The sequence below is a fragment of the Papaver somniferum genome, unplaced genomic scaffold (assembly GCF_003573695.1).
Source record: "Papaver somniferum cultivar HN1 unplaced genomic scaffold, ASM357369v1 unplaced-scaffold_6, whole genome shotgun sequence".
Lineage (NCBI taxonomy): Eukaryota > Viridiplantae > Streptophyta > Magnoliopsida > Ranunculales > Papaveraceae > Papaver > Papaver somniferum.
The window spans coordinates 2247793-2266504 of record NW_020648748.1 but is presented as its reverse complement, the minus strand read 5'-3'; the positions used below and the strand labels follow the sequence as shown (position 1 = coordinate 2266504).

The 18712-nt window shown below is 37.0% G+C and overlaps 3 protein-coding genes across 4 annotated transcripts; 2 read left to right on the top strand and 1 right to left on the bottom strand.

Annotated features, from left to right (window-relative positions):
• Nucleotides 1-3877: 3877 nt before the first annotated feature.
• LOC113343551 (phosphoglycerate kinase, cytosolic-like) lies at nt 3878-6453 on the bottom strand. Its single transcript, XM_026587707.1, has 6 exons — nt 6130-6453; nt 5683-5754; nt 5339-5599; nt 4640-4957; nt 4366-4524; nt 3878-4249 (listed from the first exon to the last, which is right to left on the bottom strand). The coding sequence occupies exons 1-6, from the start codon at nt 6382-6384 to the stop codon at nt 4052-4054; spliced, it is 1263 nt and encodes a 420-aa protein (XP_026443492.1). The 5' UTR covers nt 6385-6453; the 3' UTR covers nt 3878-4051.
• A 4659-nt stretch (nt 6454-11112) lies between these two features.
• On the top strand, nt 11113-14057 carry LOC113343553. Of its 2 annotated transcripts, none has more exons than XR_003357291.1 (5): nt 11113-12028; nt 12105-12182; nt 12254-12700; nt 12790-12934; nt 13625-14057. XR_003357291.1 is itself a non-coding variant. In XM_026587708.1 (5 exons), the coding sequence occupies exons 3-5, from the start codon at nt 12524-12526 to the stop codon at nt 13374-13376; spliced, it is 684 nt and encodes a 227-aa protein (XP_026443493.1). In that variant the 5' UTR covers nt 11113-12028; nt 12105-12182; nt 12254-12523; the 3' UTR covers nt 13377-14057. The 2 variants fall into 2 exon arrangements, 1 of the variants encoding a protein (XP_026443493.1); XM_026587708.1 differs by having other exon boundaries at nt 13015-14057.
• A 2663-nt stretch (nt 14058-16720) lies between these two features.
• Nucleotides 16721-18100, top strand: LOC113343511 (F-box protein At5g07610-like). Its single transcript, XM_026587666.1, has one exon. It carries the CDS (start codon nt 16721-16723, stop codon nt 18098-18100), a length of 1380 nt encoding a protein of 459 aa, XP_026443451.1.
• The last annotated feature ends 612 nt before the right edge of the window (nt 18101-18712 follow it).

Below are 18712 nucleotides of genomic sequence, written 5' to 3'. Positions count from 1 at the left end.
TCCGTCTAAGCCTTGGAATGATATTAGTATGGACTTTGTTGTGGGTTTGCCTCGCACTCAACATGGAATGGATTCTGTTTTTGTCGTAGTTGACAGATTTTCCAAAATGACGCACTTTATAGCTTGCAAAAAAACTACGGATGCGGTTCATGTGGCATTTTTGTTTTTCCAACACGTGTATCGTCTTCATGGTCTCCCAGAATCCATTGTATCGGACCGTGATTCTAAATTTCTTAGTCATTTCTGGAGGTGTCTTTGGAAATTATTGCTTACGGAGTTGAAATTCAGCAGTGCTTATCACCCTCAAACGGATGGGCAGACAGAGGTTGTTAACCGATTTCTTGGGAATATACTTCGCAGCCTGGTGGGTTCTCATACTAAACAATGGGACAGGCATTTGTTTCAAGCAGAATTTTCCTTCAACAGAGCCATTCATAAGAGCACCGGGTTTAGCCCTTTCCAAGTGGTCTGTGGATTTAATCCGCGTTCACCCCTTGATCCGCGTTCACCCCTTAACCTGCCTAATTCGAGGGCGAATTTCCTCTTTTCCGGGGAGAATGATGTAGTGCAAGATATGGCAGAATCCTACTTGGAAGGAAGGGATCGACGAAAGAATATCCGTTAGCCATGTATGAATATTTTCCTATTTGTTATTTTGTTAGGAAATAAGAGATATCTTACAAGTATTGGCATGATATTATATTTAGTAGGATTTCCTCTTTATTAGCATTAATCATAAGAGATATTGACATATTCCATAAGGCCTATATATGGCCACGTCTGTAAGGAAGAAAGGGAGATTTTGAACAAAAGAAAACTCTTCTTTTGAGAAGTTTTATACATTGTGTGATTTCTAGTACTAACATTCTACACCAACTAGTGAACCCTAAATTAGATTCGTAAATCTTTATAAGAAGTAACTATTTGCGCCTCTGTTTTTTTAACGCAAACCCTAAAACAACAGCCACTCCTTCTTCTTTCCTTTTCCTCGTACACATTGAAAAACCAGAGAAATTGAAAAACCAGAGAAAGAAGAAATGGATATACCATTTCTACTAGCAAATCCATTTGGTCCACTTACACAACCATTCCCCCCACCCAATGAAATTTTCGATTGGAGTTCTGTGGAGGTCGTTTTTAACCACGAACCAAACCACCCTTTCGATACATTTTCAGTATACCATTATCTTGACTTCCAGAGTCCAGTTTTGCAGTTGAAGGCTGCAATTGCAAATCACGCCGGTATTGATATAGCTGAACTAGTATTATACAGTGAAGGTGGTCGTGTTATGAATAATGCAACTAATGTATGTGTTTATCAATTCGATCCTCTTTCGATTGTATTTGCTTCTCTAGTACCGCCTCATCTTCAGGCTAATCTGCCTCCGCTAGACCTAGCTTTAGATGAATCAGATGATGATGGTGATGATGGTGGTGATGATGACAATAATGAGGATGACTTAGCCCCAAGTACTCCTGATTTACCCAGGCGCTTCTAGTTTATAGATCTAAGGCATTTTGAGTGCATGATAATTTTCGTTTCATTTTCTTGTTCATGGAACTTGGTAATTTGTTGGTAATGCTTTTCTGTCTTAAGAATTTATGATTGTGTGTTTGTGTTTATCAATTTCTTTGCTCTTAATTATTCTTTCATTTTCAAAATGCAAAATTTCCCAAAAAAAAATTAGTCAGATAAATAATAAAATCTTTTGGTGAATGTTTAGTCATCTCTAGTACTAAATGGACCATCTGTATGAGATAAATTAACCAAAAAGATAAATTGGTAATCTCCAATTTCGAATCAATGAAGTCTGTTATGAGTGCTGCACTAGACAGATCTCGAATTAGTGAAGTCTTATTCAAAGTTCTATTAAAACATGGGAGAAATAGGTATTAAACTTTATCTGGTCTATTGGAAGCAATTGGAGATGTTCTGGAAATATATGTGGGTCTTAGATAAGAATGATTTGTTAAATTCTCAATTTTTGGATGGAGAGAGGCTACTCCACATGCTACAACTGCTGAAATTTGAAAATCTGATATGTTGGTAATCATGATTGAGGCATTTTCAATTTTCAAACGTATCGATACGTATTTACACGGATACGCGTACTAATACTTCCTATACTTCAAGATACAACTCAGTTAGAAAACTTTAACTAAATATTAGATCTCAATACCTTAATATTAGAAAATTAAGAATTTTACTAGAATTTATGAGAAGTTTTAACTATAGTGACAAAATATTAGTTCTAAACCTGTCCAGTGATCTTGCTCTAGACTTTCTTCCTTGTTATCCAGACTTCTTCTCTCTAGTGAGGTTAATCATACATGAATGTATTTTGTTAAGTTTCTATCATGTGTATAATATATTTCTGTTAAACTACTGATATGCCGTATCGCCGTATTTTAGTTTTTCAAGTTGGTGTATCATAGTAGAGTATTGGTATCTTGTATCCGATACCGTATCCGTATCGTTGCAACACAGCTTAATGGGTAAATTCTGGAAACTCTTACCCAAAATGTACCTCCAAACTTTTTATGCTACATGGCAGCTCTCATCTTCAGGCTAATCTGCCTCCGCTAGACCTAGCTTTAGATGAATCAGATGATGATGGTGATGATGGTGGTGATGATGACAATAATGAGGATGACTTAGCCCCAAGTACTCCTGATTTACCCAGGCGCTTCTAGTTTATAGATCTAAGGCATTTTGAGTGCATGATAATTTTCGTTTCATTTTCTTGTTCATGGAACTTGGTAATTTGTTGGTAATGCTTTTCTGTCTTAAGAATTTATGATTGTGTGTTTGTGTTTATCAATTTCTTTGCTCTTAATTATTCTTTCATTTTCAAAATGCAAAATTTCCCAAAAAAAAATTAGTCAGATAAATAATAAAATCTTTTGGTGAATGTTTAGTCATCTCTAGTACTAAATGGACCATCTGTATGAGATAAATTAACCAAAAAGATAAATTGGTAATCTCCAATTTCGAATCAATGAAGTCTGTTATGAGTGCTGCACTAGACAGATCTCGAATTAGTGAAGTCTTATTCAAAGTTCTATTAAAACATTGGAGAAATAGGTATTAAACTTTATCTGGTCTATTGGAAGCAATTGGAGATGTTCTGGAAATATAAGAATGATTTGTTAAATTCTCAATTTTTGGATGGAGAGAGGCTACTCCACATGCTACAACTGCTGAAATTTGAAAATCTGATATGTTGGTAATCATGATTGAGGCATTTTCAATTTTCAGCCGTATCGATAGGTATTTACACGGATACGCGTACTAATATTTCCAATACTTCAAGATACAACTCAGTTAGAAAACTTTAACTAAATATTAGATCTCAATACCTTAATATTAGAAAATTAGGAATTTTACTAGAATTTATGAGAAGTTTTAACTATAGTGACAAAATATTAGTTCCAAACCTGTCTAGTGATCTTGCTCTAGACTTTCTTCCTTGTTATCCAGACTTCTTCTCTCTAGTGAGGTTAATCATACATGTATGTATTTTGTTAAGTTTCTATCATGTGTATAATATATTTCTGTTAAACTACTGATATGCCGTATCGCCGTATTTTAGTTTTTCAAGTTGGTGTATCATAGTAGAGTATTGGTATCTTGTATCCGATACCGTATCCGTATCGTTGCAACACAGCTTAATGGGTAAATTCTGGAAACTCTTACCCAAAATGTACCTCCAAACTTTTTATGCTACATGGCAGCTCAGCTATTTCGATAGGGGCCAGAGATGCCACCTTCACACAAAAACCCTACTAACCTTCCTACCCAAAGTTTACTAAGACAGTGAATTTGGTATTCTTTCTCCTACCCAGCAAATATAGAAATACATTTGATAGAAAATCATTTGTTAACATCGAAACTAAAAACTGATAAATATCCCAGTTCAAAATATCATTTGTTAACATCGAAACTAAAAACCGTGTTTACTTACTCAGATCCTACATAAACTGATAAATATCCCAGTTCAAAATATCAACCAATCGTATCTTCCAAACGTATTTCCAAAAGACAATATCATCAACAACCTGAATCTAAAGAATAAATACCAGGAAGTAACTTTCCTTCCAATAGCCCATCACTGGAAACCCCTCCTGTTGAGGTGTGGCTTACCTTTTCAGCATAACCTAGTTTGTGGATAGTTTTAATTGACTCACCACCTCCAACAATTGTTGTTACTCCCTTTCCAGTTAGCTCAGCCAACTTCATGGTGATTGCCTGAAATAAGTTGCAATACATTTCAGGATTAAGTTAGCTAACTGTGCGTGCCGTACGCTATTTATATAACTGAACAGCATATAATAATAACAAAAAATAGTAAGTGAGACACATACTTCCGTTCCATGTTCGAACTTGTCAAAATTATAAACTCCTAACGAACCATGATGTAAAACAGTCTTGGCTGTATCAAGAGATGCATTGAATGCCTGGATTGAATCCGAACCAATATCCAAAATCATCCAACCATCAGGAACACTACCTGCTGCTACAGTCTGCACCATATAACATCCAAGTTAACAAAATTTACCCAATAATAATGTAAGTGGAACCATACGCCCAGGCATCATCAGATATGATGCACAGTTCAAAAGAGTATAAGAAACAAACCTTGCAGCTCGCATCAGGTGCACACTGGTCAGCAATCACAACATCAACTGGTAAATGAAGAACCACTCCCCTGACCTTAGCCTTCTCGATAATTGACTTTGCTGTATCAATCATGTCTTCCTGAACAGGGGATGATCCGACGGGTAAGCCATTGGCTCTGTTGAATGTGGAGATCATTCTTCCACCCAAAATGAGGATATCAACTTTCTCCAGCAAATATTCAATTACTCTTATCTCCCGTGAGAGCTTAATACCCCCAACAATGGCAGCAAAAGGCCTCTTGGGTTTCAATACAGCTCCAATAAGATAGTCAAGTTCCTAAACAAAGATTATAAATTAAACCTGGATTTTATCCATTCGGTATTTACAGCAAAAGAAAAACCTGAACACCATAGAACCCAAAGCACATACTATATGATAAACTTTTTAGAATATGATCCAGAATCTAGGCATGGCAAACTAAACACGGACCATGTGCTAATCTGCAAACTGTTGTCGCTCTCTGAATTGTATACACCTATATTTCAGATATGAATTATAACAAGCTCATTTCTTTGTCATCCAAAAATGTAAATGTCCAGAAAACTAGCAGTGAAATCATGGTAGGCCAGCTGCACTCAACAGTAGCAGTACTAGAAACAGAGATGACGGATTCTGTCAAAATATATTGGGTGCACTAAATAAAATGAAATGGCATACCTTCTGCATAAGGAAACCAGCCACAGATGGCCGTAAGAACTTGGTGACTCCAACCGAGGAAGCATCAGTTCTGTGAGCAGTTAAAAAACAATCATTGACATAGAGGTCGGCATAAGATGCTAGTATCCTCGCCAAGGCAGGGGCATTCTTCAATTCTCCTCTGTATAATCTCACATTTTCAAGGAGTACGACACCTCCATTTGGCATTCTGGAAACCAAACTGTGAACTCTCATCCCGATACATCCCTTTGTCATTTCAACCTGGTAAGGAGGGCAAAACCAAATAAGAACAATTACAAGGTACAAGTTCCAATAAACAAGATCGCTTTAGGTAAAAAACTCACATCGACTCCAAGGAGCTCAGATAGTCTAGACACAACAGGCTTCAAGCTGTACTTACGACCATGAGGGGCTACCTGAAAGCGAATTTATAATTAGAATAGAACTTATAAGTTAAAATAGAAACACAAACAGTAATCAAGGAGTCCCAGACATTAATCAAGCAACAAAGGGGTCTTTTGATCCTAAACCCTATAACATCACAACCTTATTTCCTCAAGTTATTCTTGTACTTGTACAGATTCTCCCTGTCATCAAATCTTCAACATATACATACATTGCAATAAACTGAAGAAAAACTAATTTTTGATTTTTAAACTATGACTGTATATGATCGCTCCTAAACCATGTTTTTCATTTCCATGCAAAATCATGGTGATTTTAGTAAAATAGGGCTCATCAATTAGAAATTTAATTAGGAAATAAACCCAAAATAATAATAAAATACTTACAAGATGACTGCAGATAATAATTTTAGCTCCATAATTAATCAAGTAATTGAGAGTAGGAAGAGCATTGATAAGCTTAGTATCATCAGTAACGTTGAGATTAGCATCCAAAGGAACATTAAAATCAGTCCTAACCAGTACTTTTTTCCCTTTTAAATCAGATTCTTTCAAATCACCAACATTTTTCTTTGCTGGCAGCTCCATAAACATCGATTTGATTCTCTCCGTGTTATACCGGACTCTTGGATCAATCATCATCTTGATTTTGATTTTGATTTCGATTTCGATTTCGATTTTAATTTCTCAGAATGAGACCAAACCCTAGTCCTGAAGATTATAATCGAAGCTATGTTATATTGTATCTGAGCACACCAAATTTATGTTACTAGACCACCATCTAAGCCGTCAAAATTACAGACCCACCACAAGGTCCAAGCTAGCCAAGAGCTGTGTTCGGTGATTATACGATTGGACACTAATTTTCTTTTAAAAAAATGATTTAAATTACAATTGAGTATCTCTGTGATATTCCATTTGTATGAGAAAAAAAGGTTATGGTTGGTGGGTTGCAAAATTCACAATTTCGAAGAATTTATAGTTTCATAATCTCGTGTGTAATTTTTTGTATACCCTAAACTAGTGATTCATAGATTACTTTCAAACTCCTTAAATTGGAGTTGGTTCTGCCAATTGAGGGGTTCGAATTTCTACCTCCACAGTGGGAGGGAGCATTAGAACTACATCAGACCGTTTAACACATTTAAATTACCTAAGATTAATACAACTTCCTTGTTTTGAAGTCAATGTATGATTGGCATTTCCCGAAGAATCTTAAAATCGTATAAATTTGGAATTTTAGAATTACAAGAATGGGTCCACAATTCCCATGATAAGTTTTCCGATAAATCTTAGGGTGAGGGATTGGGCTCCATATGGAGGATTTGCTGGAAAGTAATTTCATTATAAACATGATTCCAAGGACTTGGGCAACCAAACGTACTGCAGGAAACGTAATTCTAAGTTCCACATTCAAAGTGCGTTTGGCAAGGTGAATTTTAGGGCGGAGTTCAGTTGAGGAAGGTAGTTGGGGGAGGCGTGTTTTGCACATTTATTTTAGGGATGATTATGATTTCCCGTGAATTTGTTTTCATTTGTTCAGCAGAAAAAAAGTTGGTACCATACTCCCGTGAGTTCGATCTCAACCCATTATTTTCCACCCATATAAAAAAATTAAAAAGCCCGCCATTTTTCTTTCCTTATAATCTTTTAATTTCTCCTCTCCCGAAAGCCCCCCCTTAGAGAGAAGACTCTTGAGCTTGGATATGGGTAACTCTCACTCTTTATTCCGTGTTTGCATCATAAACTATTGTGAAACTTCTTCTCTCCTTTATGTTATTTATTTGTTTTCATATCTTTTCGATGGACTTACCCAAAACATAGATTTTTTCTGAACCAAAAAGTTGGGATTAGTAAACATATTAGCCAAAAAATAATGAGAATTCGATAAATCATTTCGTTGGATTTTTTTGGGAGTTGTTATGTTGTTGTTGTTTGAACTTGTTTTATGTTTTTATGAACTTTAGCTACCACCGATGATAGGTGGTGGTGTAAGGGAATGTTAGAATGTGAAATGATTAGGAATGTTGGTTTTTGAATAAAATGATTTATTTTGCGTGCTTGCTTTTAGTCCTACTATTTAAGGCTTGTTTGGCCAACCCCTAAAAAACGGTCTGACTTTCATTGACAAAGCAATGGACTGTGCTCTGTAGATTGAACTCCATAGGAAAAAAAAAAAAAGATTCCAACATATATGTACATCGATCTTATGCTATGATAGATTTCTAAAAATATTGTTGATCAAATTTTATTAGGACATTAATCTGTATAATAATAGGTTAGATTTGCCAAATCTTTAATTGGAATCTTCTGTGCTTTTAATTCCATATGGCATATGCCACCATTAATCTTAGTTCTTTCTCTTGTTTACTAATATACAATGAACATTAAACTGCACGAGATAAGTGCATTGAACCTTGGCAAATTGTTGCAATATGTCGTCATAATTCGACAGTATCTAAACAATTAAACACACTTTACTTTGCGTTTTACATCTATAAATTGTGCATAAACTCTTTTCGTTCATCGTTTTATTTTAGCAACAAGGTTTTTTACTGGGAGATCCTCATTGTTTATGTTTCTTAATTTCCTTGTATCGTACCAATAATTAACCATAAACATGTACATGTTTCTGCCTCATGCTTATATTTACAAAAACTTCAAATATAAGCGCAACATATGTTCTAATCGATTTATTACAACAACCAGAGATTCTATGGAAAATTGTCTAGCTAGTAATTTACTTCAAGATATCAAACTTGAGTTCACAGGTTTGATCCCAATCCAACCTCATAAAAATTGTTCTTTCTTCCACATTCTCCATGGGACACCATGTATTTGATCTCTCAGGCCAAACCATGCCACTTTATCAGATATTCAGTATGCGTGTTGTGAACCCTTTTCCTTCCCGCGTCTGCTATTTCGAAAATCTTTCTTTTCTTCGCATTTGGATTACTCGTTCTCTCAGGCTAATCACACCATTTTATCAGATATTCAGTATGTCGGTTATGAAGCCTCTTCCTTGTCACGTTTATGGTTCCCAAAATCTTTTTTTCCTCTACATTTTCAGCAGGTTCCCATGTATTTTATCAGAAACATTAAGCTTAATGATGATAAGCTTATTCTGCCACTTGTAAACCATTTTCCTTCTCACATCTACAATTTCGAAAATCTTTCTTTTCTTTGTATTTAGATTATTTGCCCTTTTTTTGCGCGCACTTTGAGTGGCTTTTGATGACACGCATGTGAACAAGGTGGATGAGAATGATAACATACTTTCGTCAAATCAGTTATAAAGAGTCGCAAAGTAATATTTTTTCAGGTTCTTGGGGTTCTATTTTCATCTTGGAAGGAGATTCCTAAAGTTTTATGTTCATTTTGATGGACTTCGGACGAGTTTCCTTCAATAGTAGTAGAAAGACTTTCTTCAAAAAGTATCAACTAAGCCCTTATTACTGCTGTAAAACAAGGATTTTGTGTGATGAATATATGAAAGTTATATTTTGTATGTTCTTGAAGAATGGAAGATTAACAATTTTACTAGCAATAAAGAAAAGTTACTAGACTTTATTTCATTTTTCAACAGACTGAGCAGATACGCAAAAGTTTATAAGTTAGACTTAACTCAAATCATTAGAAACAGTACGAGTTATGTTTAAAACATGTCGTAGAATCAAACCGGCATTCCTGTGTACGGTTAACAAAAAAATGGTGAGGAAACATACATTCCATCACAGTCGCTGCTACAACGCACAAATTTCATAGGATTACGAACAAATGATTACGCTCACGGTTAGATTCACTGTCTGACTTCTACTACTTCTAGTATCGTTTTTGCTTTAGACATATGGGATTGATTTCTGCTTTTTTTATCCAAACATGCTAGGATAGTAAGATTAAGTCTTCTGGGCCTATGGTTACAGCTTGTTTTGAAGAGGAAGTCATGGTCCCAGGCTTTACAAGTCTCTTCCACAGAAATGTAGGAGGAGGATGTGAATCGCAATGTCTGAACTGAATGGGGCTAATCGTACAATTGAAGTAAAGGAACTTCCTTCGTTTATATTCTGCTCTTTTGTTTGGTTTCATCTAATCTAACTGTAGTTGCTCTAGTAGTTTTTGGTTTCTGGGGACATAATACTAACTCACTGAAATTGAAAAGAAAAATTTACTCATAAAACTTCTACAATATGGAAACAACATCCAATTTCATTGTAAACTGCAATTGTAGTAGCGAGAAATCCCACTACCACACCCTACTTAGTATTAGAAAACAAACCAAGAAGACAACACGAACAATCTTTATTAATGTGAAAGCAATGGATACAAGGATAAAGTAAAACCTTAACTAGGGGTGCACATACCCTACTCATACCTGCCAACCCTACCTTACCCGCCAGTTTTTTAACCGTATCCTACCCTATCCACTATTTGGCGGGTAGGTTGGCGGGTAAAGATTTTCTTAACCGCCAGTAAACGGATAGGGTGGCGGGTATAGGCCATATCCTACCCACCCTGCGTAGGGGTGCACATACCCTACCCATACGCGCCAACCCTACCCTACCCGCCAGTTTTTTAATCGTATCCTACCCTATCCATTATTTGTCGGGTAGGGTGGCGGGTAAAGATTTTTTTAACCGCCAGTAAACGGATAGGGTGGCGGGTATAAGCCATATCCTACCCACCCTACCCGTTGTGCAGCCCTAACCTTAACTTGGAGAACAAATAATTTTCTCTCTCTTAAAATTCTAATCTAATTTTCTCTAAAAAGCATCATCCCCAACTTTAAGTTGGTTAGGCCAATTTATCGTATTTTTACATAGTGGAGGACAGCTAACAAAATCCCTTTTTTGGATCTGTCGTGCGATTGGATTGCACCCACTTTCTTGGAGATCTCGCACGTTCTCATGGACTTAGCACATATCTTCATATTTTACTCGTGAGTTCGTGACGTCATTGGCTTCGTCATTCTGGAATCCATACCTGCGAACTGACCTCGCTCCTTTATGATGAGGCTTCTTCGCACGATATATGAAGGTGCGATATTTAACCCCTACATTTTTCCTCTTCTCTCGTTGATCTTCACTAGAAGGAATGATGAGAGAAATTATTTTTACCTCCTTCTTCGCATGTCATGCGATTACTCGCACCTTACCATCTTTTGGTATTCCTTTTCTATTAGTTTTTCCGAGATCTCGGACTTTATTCTCACCACGTGTTGTATTTACTGCCTTATTTATTGACACGTTGCGATCGGTTCCTGCAACTGTCGCTTCCTTTCTTATCAGTCATAAATGCGTAGGATTTCGAAAAGACGGAAGCGAAATCTTTAAATATATCAAACCTTTCTTCAATATTTTCTTTCACTTTCTCCTCTCTTTTCCAAGCTTTGTAACTTTCCTATTCTTTCTACTGCAACCTACTCTTCCTTCAATACGATTAACCAATTTTCGGACACATCTCGCCCTAATTAGTGTTTAAATTCTCTATCACTTCCCCTGATTCTCCATCGCTTCCCATCCCTTTTCTTGTTTTCTTGATCATCATCGTATATTTTCAACCCTTTTCTTAAGAAACAATCATGGGTCATAAACCAGGATGGAAAATGATCGATCACTTTGATAGACTCAAGGTGGAGTTTGGAGATAAAGGCTTCGAATTATCCGTTCCTCCTGAATCAAGTCCTACTATGACTCTTAACCCAAACCGGTTCAGGTCTGATCAATGGAACGATCAGAAGGTCATCATCTCAGCGGGACAACTTCTTGCTGGTTTTCCTATCCCTCTTTTGGATATGCGAATTCCTCTTTTTTACCGAATTCTCTCGCACGATATTTCAAGCGTGCGATATTTCAACTAAGTGGCGAAGCGATTAGAATAATAATCGAGTTCGCTCGTAGAGCTGCTGGTCTGGGATCCCTTTATCCTACAGAATATAGGAATACGGCGTATGCTGATGCAGAGATCAATCCTGCAGAGTATAATCTTGAGATATTATTTGACAATTATGATGTGGCGATGATGAAGGTTGTGTCTTCTCGGGTTGTTTGCTTAATAAGGAAGGACGACATCGCAGAGAGTGACAGGATCATGCGAGATGTTGATTGGAATGATAAAACCAATCGTACCGCGCGACATTCAAATGATAATCGTTTGGACGTATTCCCTGTAGTTCTGGAAGGATCCTGTATTACTGTTTATGGTAACAATAGGACGATCAATCCTCTTCCCACGGGTTTCTTGCCTTACTCCCATTGGGGAATTTATTTGGACTGAGGAGGAGAAAGTGGTATGTATTCTTTCGTACCCTTATTATCCGTTTTATAACTCTTTTTTCCTTGCCTCATTATTCTCCTCGTTTTCAGATTTCCAGAATGAAGAGTAATTATAGGCGCTCTAAGAAGCCTAGTACTTTAGAAGATCTTCACTCACTCACTGATAAAGTAAGAAATACTGTTTATCTTATTTTAACAATATTGTTGCCTCTATTTCTTATATTTATCTGTCTGTGAAGCTTGATGATATTGAGGTTGATGCCCCGGTTGGTGAGAGCTCTTTTGATAGTGAGGAGGAAGATCTCACTCGCTCGATACCTTCTAATGATGCGAAGCTCAAGGGAAAGATTACCCATGCTGCTACTGTCTCCAAGAGGTGTGTCTCTAATAAGGACAACCCCTCAAAGAGGAGGAAGATTACCCCTTCTGCTTCGTCTTCCTGCCTCTCGGTCCCTGACTTTCAAGGGAGCGAGCTGCCATTCTCATAAGAGCCTTCTTTAGATTCGCCCATGACTCAGCTGTCTCATATCTTTAGAGATTCTCTTGCAACGACTGGTTACGATAAGTTAACTCGCATTTGTCAGACGATTTCTTCTATGTGTAATGCTCCCACTCTAAGTCATGAATCCCTGCCAGGGTCTGCCTCTGCCATATCTCCGGGACTCCTCTTTGCTATAACTTCCTTGGTTTGCCCTTTTCTTAACTGTGATGACCCTAATTTTAAGTTTTACTCTTCCTTATCATTCTTACTCTTTTTATTTCTTGATAATTGTAGGGTGCGCGAGTTTCTCATGCAATTGCTTCAGATTCGCACAGGAAGAATGTACTTCTCAAGACTGAGTGTGCGAGGCTTAAGGGCGAGCTTTCAAATCAGGCACAAGAGGCCGAAACCCTTCGCAGGCGAAACAATCAATTAATAGGTGTGTTGTCTTTTGTTCCCCTATAGTTTATAACCCTTTTCCATGTTTTCATATGCTCCCCCTATATTTTAACTCTGCAGACGTTTGTAATTTAATTGATGAGGCAGCTCGTCTTCCTGAGGATATCGATGTCCTTCTGGAGCTCCTTAATGCTTCTTTAGAATACTTTCCCATGCGAGGCTTAAATGACCTTGTCTGGGGAGAAGTGAAGTTGAAATACGAGTCTCTTATTAGTGATCATAGGCCCTTACTTGTTTGTATGAAAAACTTTCAAAATCGCCTTCGCGAGGATAAGGAAAAATTTAGAATTTTGGAGGCAAGCAGGAATACTCTTATCTCTCAGAAGAATAAGGTGGTTGAAAACGGTGCTAAGGCTCTAAAGAAACACCATGAAGGTCTACTAAAGGTTCAAATAGATAGGGAGAGTGCTATCAGTGAATGAAATGCACTCCTCGCACGCGAGAAAGACCTTCGTTCTCGTCTTCTGATAGAGAGAGATTCGGAATTTAAGTGGACTGGGGCTAGCTACAAATATCATCTTAGAATCTGATCATGCCTCTCTTGTTAAAACCCTCATCTCCGAAAGAGAAGGTTCCTTATTGTCTTTAATAATTCTGCCTCTTGTTCATTGATAAGGTTATGCTCGTGCGACCTTGACTTTGATTCCTTTTTTTCGCATGCGCTGAGAAGAAACACTTGGCTGAAATCTAGAGTCTTAAAGCGAAGGCTGCTGCAGAATCTGACTGTGCGGAAGCGAAGTATGGTGCTCTTGATGCTAAGTATCGCAGGCTTAAAAGAAAACTTCGGGTTAGTGTCTCCAACTTAACAAAGGAGGCCATTCGCGTTCGTGATGAGTCTCTTAAGGAAGAGGTTGGTAGTATGTGCTCTCAACATAACATTCCTCTCCCAGATTATGAATTTGAGAACCCAGTCGAGAATGAAGAAAATTCTGAGATTTCTGACAGCGAAAACTGATGATGAGGATGATGAAGTCGAGGAAGATCAGGATTCGGAGGTTGATGAAGATGATGCTGGCAAGAAATAAATATTTGCTTTGGTTCTCCTTTTAGTATGTTGATGAAGTCCATGTTCTTTGTATTATAAACTCCTTCCTTTGTACATACACTGCTTTCTATTCAATTTTTTGATGAATGCCATTTCTTTATCTCTCTTTGTTTTTCTTCAGCTGCTTTCTTTTCTGATGGCGCATGTTCGTTTCTTTACTATTTATAAAATCAGATAAGGTATTGCATGTATTTTTTCTTGCGTGAGTGAAATGATACATGCGCGAATATGATAGTATGTGTGTGAATATGAAGATAAATATATACCCCTGTTTAATCACATATGAAAGTGTCAAGATGTGTGCATCTGTGCGAATGTGCGATTGTGTGTACGCCAATAACATAACCTTACTATACTTCTTTCCCCCCTTTCGTGCCTCTGTTATTCGCAGAGGTACAATTGCCTCAGTCTTCTGCTTCAGTCTTCTGCTTTCCCGAATCCTCTGGATCTCAGGTATGATATTTTTCTCTAACAAATATATCTCCAAGTGAGCTTAAGTTGTGTATAAGATGAGCTTTCCAGAAAATTAAACTCACCTCTCCCATCGTACGTGCTTTTCTCAAACCATGATTCATTTGAACTTTACTACGGTTTGGAGTTCCGAATTGTATATTTAATTTCAACCAAAATCAAAGTTATTATCCCAACCGTATTAGCTCAATTCCAAATCGTAGTCTTCAATGTGTTTGTGTACTGTTGGAAGATTCTAAAATTTACTACCGTATGTGTTTGTGTACGGTTGGAAGATTTTGAATTTACCACCGTATGGTATTCTGTGGTTCATTTTCCTAACCAAATATAAACTTAAAAAAGAAAAAGTGATCCCAATTTTCCTTTTTTTGGGACTTTGGTTATTGATTTTCAAACCTTATTAATAAATCAAATTATTAATCTAATCTGATCAATAATATTACTTAATTTGGTTAATGTAATCTTTCACACTAATTAAATGAGGGCATTTTAGACATTAATAAAAATGATAGGATAAGGGATTTTGTTGAATATTATTTGATGACTTTGTGATCTTATGAATCCTCGTAACTAAATTCTTGGAGCCCAATAATAGACTTCAAAATAAATGCCAACACTCAAAGGTGAATTGTAAATTTGTCCCTAATTCATGAAATTCGTTAAACAATTCTTTGTTGGTGATAGTTTATTTTTTTGAGTTGTAATCACTGTAACGAGTCACTTGATAACCAAAGCTATCCCTTATAATATTACCAAGGATTGGTATAACTCACTCTCCCACCTTTTATCTGCCCTAATATGCACCTGATTTCCCATCATAGGGAGCATACAAATGGTCCTGGAATCTTTCGACTTAAGTTTGCATGTTGACTATACTGTTTTATAGAGAGCAGAGTGCGTATTATCTCTCATTTGTGTCTAAAATTGGTGCCCCATTTGTGCGTATTATCCGAAGACTCTTCTAAATCATCTTAATGCAACGTGTTTAGAGTAAGTTCACATGGTTGTCCTCCATCCCAGATGCAGGGACAAAGACATGACATGAATCATATCCCGTTGATGTAAATTCATTGTACTCGTTTGGAGATCATTCATTACGTTTGAAATATCATTTACATAATCGGATAAAACAGTTAAAGTGGTGGTGTAGTATGGGATTTTGATCGGATTTCGGATATACCTTGTTCTGGTTGGAGTCTCCTTGACAACTCGTCTTCTTGCAAAAGAAAAAGAAGAAAAAGAATAATGATCTCATCGCATAGTATCGAATTGAAGAAAGATCAAAGCTAAAAGCTAATTACCTCTGTTGAAAGTTGGTTGCCAAACTAGATTTTTCAAACTTCTAATTGGCCTTACATTTGTTTACAATTCAATATTTGGACAACTAGTTGTTTACAAAAAAAAAATTCTTGATATCATTGAATCTCTTAGTATTGACTGCTGCTCGGACTGCAGGTCTCGGGTCTTACAAAGGTGTACTACACTTGATCTTGGCAATCGTTGAGCAACCATGAAGTTGGCCATATCCGTCAAAAACAGTTGAACACATTAATCGAATATCGTCATAACTTAACACTACTGGAGTACTATATTTACAATCCGACAAGATTCTTGAACTAGATTATACTCCGTAAACATCTCTAGAGGGGTTTAAATTATTGAATTGTAAACAAATGTAAGGCCAATTGATAGATTACATTTACAATGAGCAAGACAAGTCACAGAAGAGTTTTATAGTTCTATGGGCATGTAATGTAGAGCCAAAATGGATTTATGTAATCTTCATTTACAATGTAGAGCCGAAATCAAATTTCATTAGTAATCAGATGAGATATCTGAGATTATTTTTGTTCGATTCCGGCGGCGGCTTCACTGGTCTCTATCCACTTCCACTCGCTCACTCACTTTTATTCTTATATACCCCAGCACAAAATTAGGGTTTACCAAAATGTCCTTTGAATCTCATCTTCGCTTGGGCTTTTTAACTTTGGCCTTGAGTACAAAGAGGTTATAGCATTATAGGATGAGCGGTTTTTTTGGGACCATCGTTTTTTGGCATCATTGTTTTATTTAGGGAGGTTTTCCCCATAGTCCGAGTCGTGCAAAGGATGGATGGACCGCAATGTCTTTGGGATTCTTTATAATAATTTGACAGAAAGAGAGGGATTCTAGGTTCTGAGAGTTCTGATTCGCCGGCGTTTGAATAGATTAGTAGATCTGAATCAGTTTCTCGCTTTGATTTGGATCAGGATGTCGTCTTCGGGCAGTAAAAATGACAGCCAATCATCATCGTCATCAGGTATGAATTTACCTATAGAAAATTCTTCATCGTTATCATCGACACAAGTAGCCAACAATTCTGATATTTTAACACAGATTTTATTATGTCTACCTGTGAAATCTCTATTGATCTTCAAATCAGTATCCAAAAATTGGTTCTCTCTAATTTCTGACTCATATTTTGCTAAGAATTATACTCTAAGGAACAGCAGTTTCAAAATCCCTGGGTTGTTCATAGAGATATTAAGACGTCCTTCAGGTCCTCCTGATGATCCAGAATTTGAATTTCCTTTTGTCTTTCTCATCAATAATGAGCATAGTAATACTGTTGGCGGAGGAGTTCCCTTAAAAACCCTAGATTTTGTGGAAGTTCCTCCGCGAAATTGGGAAGGTCCCATTATTGAAACTAGCCTAAGAATCAATCATTCTTGCAATGGTCTATTATGTTGCACCAGGATAACAGCCCAGACGAGCAAGCAGCCTTGTCTGGTAACCTACCACATTTATGTTTACAATCCAACTACAAAACAATCCAAATCTTTCCCTCCCTCCCCCTTTAGAGATATCGTCACTGATCGTCTTTGGAATGGAGTTCGTAGTGTATCCTTAGCTTTTGATCCAGTCAAGGCTCCAGATCATTATCAAGTTATCTGCATCTGGAAAGATTTAGGGGAAATAGAACCTGATCTCTATAACATCGAAATATATTCCACTAAAACAAACTCATGGAGGTTATCTGCAGCAAGTCCTTTTTCAACACTTCCCCTCAGTTTCTCTAGGCCAGGTGTGTTCTGGCATAGTTTCTTTAGGTCAGGTGTGTTCTGGAATGGTTGTCTCCATTGGATCTCGACTGGTGAAAACGAGGCGTCAGTGTATTTTGATATCGAACAAGATTTAGTAAAGCCGCTGCCGTTGCCAGATGTACCTAATGATGATGTGTGGGTTTTTACGTACATTGGAGATTGTAGAAATCATTTGTATCTCGTAGGGTTTCTTGAATCTTGTCCTAGAGATTACAACATCTTTGAGATGGAAACAGATTACAGTGGGTGGAATCTTATATACAAGCTCGACCTGGAAAGAATTATAAATGCATACCCAGAGATGGTGTTGCATTTTAACACAGTTGAATATCACATGTTAGTTTTGTTTCTCGGGGAAGCCGAAGAGAAATCATCGAAAAAATTGGTGCTGTTGATAAATGCTGCTCAAGTTATATCCTATGATCTGAAAGAGATGGCCTATAAGGAGATTTATCATTTCGATCCAAAAACTCGTTTCACCATGTCTCGAGGCTCAGGCACACGGGGTTATGTTCATCAGTACATAGAGTCACTTGCTTGTGTTTGAATATTTTCATGGCGTCTCTCACTTGTTACACCATACTATAGTATCTCCAACTTAAAGCCCTTCTTTTGTCTCATGCAGTCACTTCTGAAATGAACCGAAAATGTAATTATTTCTGTTGTTTACTATCGTTATTAGCTTGCATTACTGCTTTTCAAAGCACGGTCTATATCTTGTTGTTGCCAGATAATATTTTTAAAGTCGATGTTTTTCCAAGCCTTGTAATAATGCATAGACATGGCAAAATGAACACTGCTGGTAACAAGTAATACCTAAAATGCTTCTTAACATGAGGTTCTTTCTTCGCCGCAGGATCAGTAAGCACTTTCATCCTCACAAATGGTTTCTCTAATTCATTGATTTTTTAAAGTTCACCCTTAATTGATTCAATGATTGTACTGTTTAACTTTGACATTTTTCAACAGTACAACTAGAGGGATGATAGTAAGGGCAATGCCCCTTGTAGAGAGGGGTGTGGTTTCTGACAATAGTAATGTAGGTATTCCCTAGACCTATGATTTCAACTAGATGTTTTCTCGTTTGTATTTATCACAAGATCACACCCACCACTTCCAAGTTCTACGATTTTGCTCATAGCATCAGCTGAGATGCATC

Coding starts and splice junctions, on each gene's coding strand:
- LOC113343551 (XM_026587707.1), bottom strand. CDS start 6,384: ATGATGATTGATCCAAGAGTCCGGTATAACACGGAGAGAATCAAATCG. Junction 5,600..5,682: donor CTGAGCTCCTTGGAGTCGAT/GTGAGTTTTTTA, acceptor CCTCCTTACCAG/GTTGAAATGACAAAGGGATG. Junction 4,250..4,365: donor AGTTCGAACATGGAACGGAA/GTATGTGTCTCA, acceptor AACTTATTTCAG/GCAATCACCATGAAGTTGGC.
- LOC113343511 (XM_026587666.1), top strand. CDS start 16,721: ATGTCGTCTTCGGGCAGTAAAAATGACAGCCAATCATCATCGTCATCA.
- LOC113343553 (XM_026587708.1), top strand. CDS start 12,524: ATGACTCAGCTGTCTCATATCTTTAGAGATTCTCTTGCAACGACTGGT. Junction 12,701..12,789: donor TCTTTGCTATAACTTCCTTG/GTTTGCCCTTTT, acceptor TGATAATTGTAG/GGTGCGCGAGTTTCTCATGC. Junction 12,935..13,014: donor GCGAAACAATCAATTAATAG/GTGTGTTGTCTT, acceptor TTAACTCTGCAG/ACGTTTGTAATTTAATTGAT.